The 11,135-nt window shown below is 41.8% G+C and overlaps 1 protein-coding gene across 1 annotated transcript; it reads right to left on the bottom strand.

The window, feature by feature from the left end:
* Positions 1 to 600: 600 nt before the first annotated feature.
* Positions 601 to 10,252, bottom strand: LOC137272739 (limbic system-associated membrane protein-like). The gene is made up of 7 exons (XM_067805123.1): positions 9,946 to 10,252; positions 6,873 to 7,190; positions 5,672 to 5,941; positions 5,024 to 5,314; positions 2,317 to 2,604; positions 2,082 to 2,198; positions 601 to 1,465 (listed from the first exon to the last, which is right to left on the bottom strand). Exons 1-6 carry the CDS (start codon positions 10,007 to 10,009, stop codon positions 2,116 to 2,118), a joined length of 1,314 nt encoding a protein of 437 aa, XP_067661224.1. The 5' UTR covers positions 10,010 to 10,252; the 3' UTR covers positions 601 to 1,465; positions 2,082 to 2,115.
* Positions 10,253 to 11,135: the final 883 nt, after the last annotated feature.

Below are 11,135 nucleotides of genomic sequence, written 5' to 3'. Positions count from 1 at the left end.
GTCGACCCCATGGGAATCCCAGGTCGGGGAGCTTACTACTGACTCATTCGTGTCGACACCGTGGAGATCTCAGTTCCGGGGAGGTCCCTAGTAACTCATTCGTGTCGACGCTGTTTGAATTCCAGGACCGGGTAGGTCCCTACTGGCTCATTCTTGTCGACACCGTGGAAGTCTCAGTTCCGGGGGAGGTCCCTAGTAACAAAATCCTCCCAGACTTGACATTTATCAGACCGATGTCAAAGAGCTAGATATCCTTCACTCATGGTACGTTTGTAACCATGAATTCGATCATGGTGAATTCCAAGTTCTGGTTCGCCCTCATGATACGACAGCGGTGACAGCTAAGGAATGTCCAGGTGCTGATTTATGTCGGGTCCTCAACCACATTGACCTGATGCTATTAACACACTTACCTGATGCCATGCGACACATACACACACACAAATAAAACAACAAAAAAAAACCACATACATACATACATACATACATACATACATACATACATACATACATACATACATACATACATACATACATACATACATACATACATACATACATACATACATACATACATACATACATACATACATACATACATACATGATAAAAAAGATTTATTGGAAACCATCAGAGAGTGATGTACATGGCTGCAAACATAAGAGATTTAGGATGACTGATTTGTGTACATGAAAATTAACTCTTCACCAACCCAACTTCTAGAATGTCAAACAAAGAAGGGCCTTGAACTGTTGTATATCAAATCCAGCTGCATAACTGATAAGAGAAACATATTAACACCACTAAATAAATCATAGCATTCACCTTTGAATATTACTATCGACATACATTAGGGTACACAAGGGTAGGTACATCAAGGTAAATATACCTCATTACCAAATTCAATCAATAAGTTATAGAGTGAGTGGGTTGAGGTTTAACATCGCATCAGTATTTATTCATTTATATAAAAAATACCAAAACAAAACAAAAAGCGCTTTCAAACATCAAAACCGACAACAGCTGATGATTACTTGATGCTTGATTGTCTTCATCGTGAATAAAGCACACCGTGAAATACAATATAAGCACGAACTATACAAAAGTACAAAATCGTACAAAATATAACTATTTACTTTTAGCAACGACTTTCTTTGTACATTTGAGAACTATCTATCGTCATGCTAATGTGTCAAGAAATAATTTGATTCGATCTCTGCAGTCGCGAATCTAAAAACATTCCTGGAGAGAGTGTACAAGTGATCCGGAAGATGAAGCACCAGGTGTGTCATTTGCAAGAACGATTGGTACTGGTGTTGCACACACCTGTGATAGAACTATGTAGGCCATCATAGTGACCCTTATTGGAGGTCAAGTCTGCAGATGAAGTCCGTTGTATGTAACTATGATCTGGAATGAGGGCATGTCAGCGTACTCCTGTTGTCGTCAAGTAGGGCGTCAGTTTCTGAATCAAATAGATGCCACGTGTTTCTATCTCATTATTGTACAGTGCATGTTGTGTATGCATCCAAATACGGCATACAACTGTACAGGAGCTATGGTGGATAAGAGAGCGACTTTTTGAAAAAAGCTTAATACAGATGAACAGAGAGAATTTATTCAGTTTTTAAGGCATAAGGCCAATACACGAAAGGTGAATACAAAATGTCTACGATCCTGACTCGCTAAGCGTTCGTAGCGGTGCAACATACGTAAACCAATGATAAACTATAGAATTACGACAGTTCGTAACGCTACGAACGCTTTGTGGGTCAGGACCCATAACTGTAGGAAATCTCTGCGTAAACATCGTCCAGTGTACGATTCCGAAACCATCCTTTAATACATTAGCCAAAGGTGATTTTATTTTTCCTATTTTTTAAAAAATAACATTTGTGAAAAAGAATGGAAGGTATGACCGATGTAGGCTATGCAGGGTCCTGCAGGAACTATGGGACACAACCCCGGTGCCAGTGTGACAAGTTCGTCATTGACTTGGCTTACATGGCAAGTAGAACACACACAAGCAGGCAGATGAGAATGGTATAAAAGCACGGAACACATATCCAAAACGTGGTTACCTGACTTTTTACTACCGTCTTTTCCTGTTCTTGACTAAACCGTGGTAATGAGGAATATGACGACAGCTGCACATGCGGTTCCCCTCGCCATGACGACAGTGCCAGAATCTGTAACGTCTGAAAGCATCGGTCAATGAGTGCATTCATATCGCAACAAGAATTATTTGAATCTTGCTCCAAAACTTCTACATCTAAAGCGCTGCTTTGAATATCAATCTGACAAACAGAATCTTACTAGGTGATGTTGTGAAACTAATGGATGTGTAGTCGCTGGATCCATGTTCGCTGAACGCAAGCAAGCGGACAGTGTACGTCGTGTCAGAATCAAGACCTCCGAGTTCCAGTCGCAAGTCGTCATCCTCGCTCAGCGTGGCGGGATGTGTGATCCAAGGTCCGCCGTCTTGTCGATATTGTATCCTGAACCTTTGTCTGGCCCCGCCATTGGAACCTTTGTCCCATGTTAAGGTAACGGACCCAGGCATGATGGACGTCGCGTGCACATTCCTTGGTGTGTCTGGCTGAGCTGAGGAGTGAGTGAGTGAGTTTAGTTTTACGCCGCTTTTAGCAATATTCCAAGAACATCACGACAGGGGACACCGGGAATAGGCTTCTCCTCTTTGTACTCATGTAGGGAATCGAACGCTTTTACCACTAGGCTACCCAACCGACCGACTGCAGAGAATGAGACGCACATTCTGTCTATCCATACAGTGAAACCGTTAGTCGTGCATTAAATGAGGAGATTCCCTGATTCCGTCAGTTTAGAAAGGAACTAACTATCCCAATAAAGGAAGTTTCACTATATAGAAATATACAATGCGCTCGCGAGGAATTAATTGATATCACGGAGTGCATGTATGTTACAGCATATGTTATCTTTTATGTTCTGTTTTATTACAGATTGTACCCCAAACGTCATGGTTTTCGTTTGAAATGGGTGTACAGTGTATAGTTTTCAACGCGTGAAGAGAGAGAGAGTTCTATAAAATTTAAAAAAACGAACGCCTATTTTACAGATGTTAACTGCGATGTTGTTTAGTTCTTCTGAACACGGTACAAATATTTTCATGTTGCCGGTGAACAAGGTACACAGTGTTGTACTGGGCATGACCGTGACCTTGATAGCCTAGCGATTTAGGGATTAGTGAGGGAGGGAGGTTACAATGTAGTTATTGCACTTAGCAATATTCCAGCTATATGGCGGCTTAAGGGATTAAGTATATAATTAAGTTGAGCTTGCCATAGACTTGATCAATTTTCATGATTTCCTACTATGTAGTTTACTGTTCACGCCCTATAACAATGTAACAATGGTTTATCTATCAATTTGAATTTGTCTGGCTTCCCGGAAGGACATTACAACAATGGTACTTCACCGGCGTATATCGTCTCACATCCTTTCCCTAGACTCATACTCATTTACCTAAAGAAAAATAGATCCGTCAAAATATACTGCACGAGCTGAAAATATTTCTACATGAATATAATGGCTTATTACATTTTAAGCAAAGTGACAAAGAATATATGCGATAAATTCTCATCATGAATAAAAATCCAATGAAAACATGACTCAATTGTTAGGTGTGAAGTGATACGTGACGCCATGAAAGTTTGAAAAGAAGTGCAGGCTGATTAAAATTGAAAGGATATTTTCAGATTAACTGACTACTCGTCAGTCAATAAGATCGAAATAAACAGATTTTCATTTTATAACTTTTATAACTTTCATTTCGTGTACAAACGACTCTGTACTTCCTAACGCTGTGGCAGGTTGGTAGACTCCCAATAAGCGGCTCTGAGACTAGCTTTGAAGTAGCTTCACTTTCATACAGAACAGAGGTCAAATCGAGCCACTGTCCCTTTAGTCACGTAAAAACAGTGTATTCCAGTGACCCAGAGATCTAAAAACTTGTAAAATGTATACAAAGGGAGATAACCGGTGTGATCATCTCACTTGACATAAGAACAATGTGTATGAAAGATTATGAAGGGTTTATAAATGACATTGCTCGGTTGTTTAGGATACAGTTCTAACCCGACTCTTCAACGATGGAGACACGACGAGCTAGTCTAACCCAGATCTTCACGTGTGGAGACATGTAATGGTTGCTGAAGATCATGCCTAACCCGGATCTTCACGGGTTGATACATATAATGGTTGCTGAAGACCCGGATCTTCACGGGTCAGACATGCAATGGCTGCCGAGGGCCAAGTCTACATCGGATCTTGACGGATGAAGATATGGGGTGGTTTCCTAACACAAATTCTAACCCAGATCTTTAAGGATAGAAACATGCAGTGGTTGCTGAAGGCCAAGCCTAACCCGGATCATCACGGGTGGATACATGCAATGGTTGCTGAAGATCAAGTTCAACTGGTTCGTAACGGGCAGAGGAAAGCAGTTTTTGTTGAAAACCTGGCCTCACCCTGATCTTCACGGGTGGAGACATGTAGTAGTTGCTGAAGACTAAGTCTAGCTCGGATCTTCAAGGATGGAAACATGCAATGGTTGCTAATGACCTGGTCTAACCCTGATCTTCACGGATGGAAATATGCAGTGGTTGCTGAGGACAAAGTCGAACCTGGATGTTCACGGATAGAGACAATGCTTGGTGCAGATCATGTCTAACCCGGATCTTCATAGTAGGAATGTTGCAATGTTTTGTAAAGGGCAAGTCTAACGCAGATATACATGTAATGGTTCATGAAGATAAAATCTAATCCGGATCACCACGGGTTATATAAACCTAAAGTGCGCTTCTCACTATATATTAGGTCATCTCTTGTTTACCCAGAATAACCGCATTTGAGGTTTTCGTTTTGGAGGGACAGGATTTACTTTTCGCTAGAAAGACCTCTAGTACGACCGCTTTCAGGCGTGTTTTCTCCTGTACGTAACACAGAGGTCGCCTGTTTAGGTTCAGAGGGGACAGCAACTTACAGAGAGGGATTAGCATTACGTTCAGCATCCTGGTTCCCTCCGTGTTTGCCACAATCACTGTGTAGTTCTGGAAGTCCATTTCTTTGACATCAGAAATTGTTACACTTCCAGTCGCACGAACACCCTCGGCTGTGACATTGGTGTTAGTCAATGGCTGCCCTCCTGAAGTCGTGTTCCATGTAAACGTTGGCACGGGGAAAGCTACGACTGTCAGGCTGAGAGTGATGGTTCTGTTTAGGGCTGATCTGAACACTGGTCCGCCTGGTGTAAATCCATCTGGTCTTGGGGCACCTGATGAATAACAAAACCAGAAAACAACGTTATAGATTTAACTATCCCCTAATCACTCCTACTCCCCCACCCCAACCATCTACACTATGGTGAAAACAAAACACCAGTTTCCATCCCAGTTAAGAACGTAATCATTTACATCTGTGTACAATTTCATTTCTCAACTAAAGGTGGACTTCAGTAAGTTTCTCCCGATTGAAAAACTGAAGGACGGACGGTACTCAATAACACATGCTCCAGTTCGAGGGGATATATATGTATATATACCTACATCGGAGTGATATATTCATTCAGCAAAACGTTGAGAAAGGTTATCCAATCAATACTTGCTACTAGATATCAAACGTTAATACTTGCATTTTACTTGTAAAGATATGTTGCGTTCCACAGCTTGCCCGATCAGATTTCTTGCTGAACATGTATATGGACCTGCTTGAAGACAGTCAACGTCTTCGATCCTCGCTTCCACAGTGCTGCTGTTAGTCCCACTTCCAAGACTGGCGGTCTCATCCCTGATCTCTATAGAGGAAACAGGAGAACTGTTGGTGTTGCACTGCATCGTCACATTGTCGTGCTCCGCCACCGTGACGCCCCTCTTACCAGACGTGACACCGAAATACTCGATATCTGGAACATGAATATTTGACCGAAAAGATCACCACAAGTACCCCCAAATCAGACAATGTCGAAGAGGTCTTCGTTTACTTCAGTGTCGAACACCAGGTATTTAGTTTCGGCATGACGTGTTCAATAATTTTCGAGGAAAGTGAAATATTATGAATGTCAATTGGAACGTGCATGAAGTAAGTAAACAATGTTTTGTTTATTGTTTAACCCCGCACTCAGCAATAGTCCAGCTATATGGCGGCATTTTGTCAATAGATAGATGGGCCAGCCAATACAGCGACCAACAGCAAGCGCATTATGAACACAGCTGGGATACGATGACGTGTTAACCAGTAGAGCCAGTCTGACCATCTCAAAACGTTAGTAGCCTTACAAGCATGAATTGATGAAGACCATTTCTTACCCGGACCTTCAGGGGTAAGTAAGCAATGCGAACATTGTGTTGATCAATATGGTAGTTACAAACACATAATTGTTTACGACACCTACTGCAAGGAGATTGGGTTACACCATGCTCTGTCGGTTTTTTCATCAATTTCAGTCAAGCCGTAAGATGAATTACAAGATTTTACACACTTGTGTTATACATATAAGTGTACTCTCTGAATGGGCTGGTGGCGGAGAGAAGGTGGATGGGTGCCACCTCCGTCAGCTGGGCTCATGAGGTGTTACCAAGTCCTGATCCCACACTAAAACAGACGTCCCTATGTTGATGTGTCGTTTATGGCAATATTCCAGCAATATCACAGAGGGGGACACCAGAAATGGGTTTCGCACTTTGTCCCCATATAGGGAATCGGACCGAGTCTTCAACGTGACAAGTGGAAGCTTTAACCACCAGGAACCACCTGGGGTGGGGTAATCGACTATTATAAGATTTTGAAATTTTAATTCGCAGACAATCTTTTAATGGACTGAATGTTCTACTTACATTGTATGTCCAGATGCACTATGCTGCTCTTCATCCCCGCAGCCTGGCACATCCATGATGTTCGGTGTTTCAGGGAGGTTCTTGCGACGGTCAGTGAGTATGTGTGTTGTTGTTCCTCATCACGGAAACACGTGTAGGGGGGCGTGCGCACGACGTTCCCTGTAGTTGCCATTATCCGGCAGACAACTGCATATGTCCCGCTTTCCTGCATCATAAAGATAACCAGTCCCACCGCTGCATCACTGACACGGCAGGTCAAGGTCACTGGATGTCCAAGGATGGTGTCTGTAGCTGACGTGTCCAGAGTAATGCTTTCGCCTTGAAGAAAAAGAAAGACAGGAAGAATCATTAACTTATTTGGGTTTGAAAATCCACTTTTCGAGATTTGATGTTCTACGATCATGTCTCTCAATAATGGGGACGGTGGGGTAGCCTATTGGTTAAAGCGTTGGTTCGTCACGCTGAAGACCTGGGTTCGATTCATACCTGGTGATATTGTTGGGATATTGCTAAAAGCCACGTAAACTCATTCACCCACTCTCAGTGCTGTCTTGAGACAGCGTGTGACATGATTCCAGCGAGCCAGAGACTTTTACGCCGCTTTTAGTTATAATCCATCAATATGACGGCGGGGGACACCAGAAATAGGCCGTACATGTACCCATGGGGGAACCTAATCCTGATCTTTGAAAATATCCCAAGCGTAATACATTGAAAATGTGATATTTTAAAGAAGAAGGGCAGTAAAGGGCTAAAATCAGAATTTTGCCACATTCAGACTAAGTAATGGAACGTATTACAGCCCAAATGGAATATCCAGCAACGCAGAGAACAGTGTAGGTCTGACTTTAGGCTAACAACCAGTCATATGAATATATTTTACAAAAGAAAAAGCAAACAAAACAAACCAACAAAAACAAACACAAAAACAAAAACAATACAATAACGAAACAAAAATGAAAAAAATACCTCATATGTAAATATAATGAAAAGGAGCCCCGAGGCTTTCTTCATTTTCAGATACGGAAGTCTAGACTTGCCATACTGTGTGGGCTTTCTTGGATATGTTTGCTTCAGGATCTGCATGACAGACTGATATCACCTAGTAGTATTTCGTGAACTCAGCACCATTCCAGGTTTTCTCTAATAATCGAGTCTGGACCAGACAATCGACCGATTAATATCATGAGTATAGAATCTATGCAATACGATGACGTCACGACCAAATCAGCGAGTCTGTCCATCGGATCCCATATGAACGCATGTATTTTGTACTGCCATAGAGAAGTCTTCGTTTATTTTTTTCGCTGCGTTACTTTTGGAGTACAGTTGTTAATACCGTCACATTTCTTCACAATTAGTCCTTTTACGGCTATCTTTGCAGTTTCCAGATAGGAATCAACGTGTAACAAGACATATGATTTGGATAATTGTTCCCTTGAGGTCTATTTTTAATCTAGCTTTTATTGTTACTTACACCGTCTGTCAAGCTGCAGTTGACGATACAAGCAGGATAACATGCTCCTAACACGCCCGTCTGTGTTATGTTGTAGGTGAGCATACAGGCAGGATAACGTGTCTCTAAAACACCTGTCTGTAGCAAGCTGTGACTGACGACACGAGCAGGATAACACGTCTTTAACACACCCGTCTGTATGAAGTTGTAGCTGACGATACAAGCAGGATAAGGTGCCTCTAACACCTTTATGTTCCCTTTGTTATGTCTTGTTACGAGAGTGTATTTTCTGTAAATTGCATTGTTATTGATTAAGTGATAGTTATTATGAATCACATTTCGTATCATCGGTACTAGCGTTTCAGCGGCATGCCTTTAAGGAAGAGTTCAGAGTTGCTTCCTTTTAGGCTGTTTTGACTGTTCGCTGGAATACTAAAGAATCAGTAACTGTGTACATAAAAGGCTGGTTGTTGTGTTGACGATACACACACACACGGACTTACATGGAGCAATACAGGAGTTGTGTCATCATTCGGCCTATCTACATCTGTCTGCCTCTTCGTCAAGCCTGACCTACATTCAAGATCGCTCGCTGTGACAGATTTAGTAGGACTGTTTCTCACTGAAAACCAACACTTAGGTGAACTGATATTGTATTTGTGACCAATTACTTTAGATTTGGCTCAGGTGCATTGTACTAGAAACCTCTATTGTGAATCACTGTATATCGTTCTTTGGTGTCATTGTATAATATTGCATATTGTGGACTTGTCAGTGTTATATTTTGCTGGTTCTGATGAGATTTCTTATACTTTTGTCACGGCAAATTATTAACCGCAACAGTTATATCATGTTTAGCATAACTAAAGATATGCGCCTTGCCTCATAAAATTCAAAATACCTTTGTCAGCCATGTTGATAACCGAAGAGTTTCCTTCAGTACTGACATCATGTTTGGCCTAGTTGTACATAGAGCGTTAATATTAGGTCAGACTTCAACAATTGCAGCACTTGGTTATAAAAGCCGTAATGTCAATAACGACTTGGATTTGTTGGTACAGACGAGTAACCAACAGCTGGCAATCCAAACGCTCCTGGCTGTATGTAAAGTCTGTGTTTGTGAATGAATCAGCATTCTAGGAAACTGAAAGTGTCTTATCATATTTGCCTCACAAATCATAATACGTAAAACCTTTCTCAAAAAAGTCGAACCCTGCTGGGTTGAGTTCGAAGGGATTTGAAAAACAAGCAAACAAAAAACAAAAAAACTTGAGTTATCTGGGGTTCGAAATACCATTCAAGGGAATTTTCTTTTAAATATTTGTGTCACGCATGTCAGCTCGAGACAATAGGAGATTCGACACATCCAGGAAACAAATTATGATAAATGTAAAACGAAATTCCAGATACTGGAATGCGTGTTGGAAGTAACAGGAAATTGGACGCAAAACGGTTAAAACGTGCGACCCGTGCAGGCGTCGATCAGAATTGGTATTTAGCAAACCATTATAAAACTAACAAGTTATTTGTTCCATGAAACAATAACATAAGGGATTGGAGAATCGAGGGAAGTGAAAGTACAAGAACTTCAGTGAAACTCATATAAGATATACTTACAGCGGACCACGGAAAACAAACACGTCACGAGAAGCAGCACTTGTTGAATAATCGTGCGTGTCATGACCTTCCTCTGTAATGCGCCTTTCTCAAGTTTTTCAGTGATCAAATCTATCACTGATCAAATCCGTGACTGATTAAATCTATCACTCATCAAATCTATAACTGATCAAGTCTATGAGTGATCAAATATATGAATGTTCACGTCTATGCCTGATCCAGGCGATCTCTGGCGACGAATGTGCTCCAGGTTGGATTAGTCCTGGTGGTAGTAAGGAACTGTCTGTGTGAAGTGTGGGAATTCTCTATCGCACAGAACTGAAACAGGAAACTCCATTTCCTTCTTTTCTTTTCAATAGGTTGTCATAACTTGACAGTTGTGTAAAATATGTGTGTGCGTGCGTGTTGCGTTGGGTTGTGAGAGAGCTTGAGGCTTGAGAAATGGGAAATGTGTGTGCGTGCGTGCGTGCGTGCGTGCGTGCGTGCGTGCGTGCGTGTATCTGTTGTTTTGTGTTGCGTTGGGTTGCGAGAGGGTTGAGCGTAATTGTATGGACTAGGGTTCGGACGGGAGAGACAATTTGGAATTGGGGACAGGTGTGGTGTGTTAGGCGTGTTATGATGTGGGGTTATCCGAGATAGCGTGTAGTCTTCAGTGGAAGAAGACAACGTTGTCATTCTGTTTGTCATGTAAGGATCTGACAGTGACAACAGTCACAGTGAAAATCAGTCCCACCCAAAGCCGCAATATATTTCCTGAAACCGAGGAAACTGCGATGTGAGTGAAAACAAAGGGTGACAATTCTTCCCGGTTACCCGGCAAGCGTGATGAGCAACACAAATGGCTGCAAATGGTAGGGAGGGGTGTGTGTTTAGGGAGGGGGAGGGGGGGGAAGTATTCAATATGGCAACTACCACAATGACGTCACAACCGCACTCACACGTCACGTCCGTTTCCTTTCTTATCTGCATGCTCTCCTGTCAGGTTCTCCTGAAGCTCCTGAGTGTTTACGATAAATCCTGACTTAGTACTGCTTATGAATTCAACAGACAAAACCAACCTTGTGAAAAATATTGTTAAAGCAATTAAGTGTTCCAAAATTGTGTTCGTTAAATTATGAGAAAAGTCATTTCGACCATACTTCGATTATTTCAGTTGATCGGACCAGCACTTTAGTTTACTTAGGACGACT

Source organism: Haliotis asinina, chromosome 2 (assembly GCF_037392515.1).
Source record: "Haliotis asinina isolate JCU_RB_2024 chromosome 2, JCU_Hal_asi_v2, whole genome shotgun sequence".
In the NCBI taxonomy this organism is placed as follows: domain Eukaryota; kingdom Metazoa; phylum Mollusca; class Gastropoda; order Lepetellida; family Haliotidae; genus Haliotis; species Haliotis asinina.
Note: the sequence above shows the minus strand (reverse complement) of the source record. Positions and strands in the feature narration are given on the sequence as shown.

Bases quoted from the DNA above. Each gene is read 5' to 3' on its own strand.
- LOC137272739 (XM_067805123.1), bottom strand. From the start codon at position 10,009: ATGACACGCACGATTATTCAACAAGTGCTGCTTCTCGTGACGTGTTTG. The intron at 7,191-9,945 runs GTAAGTATATCT...TTTTTCTTCAAG, and splicing joins TTTGTTTTCCGTGGTCCGCT to GCGAAAGCATTACTCTGGAC. The intron at 5,942-6,872 runs GTAAGTAGAACA...TTCATGTTCCAG, and splicing joins AGTGCATCTGGACATACAAT to ATATCGAGTATTTCGGTGTC.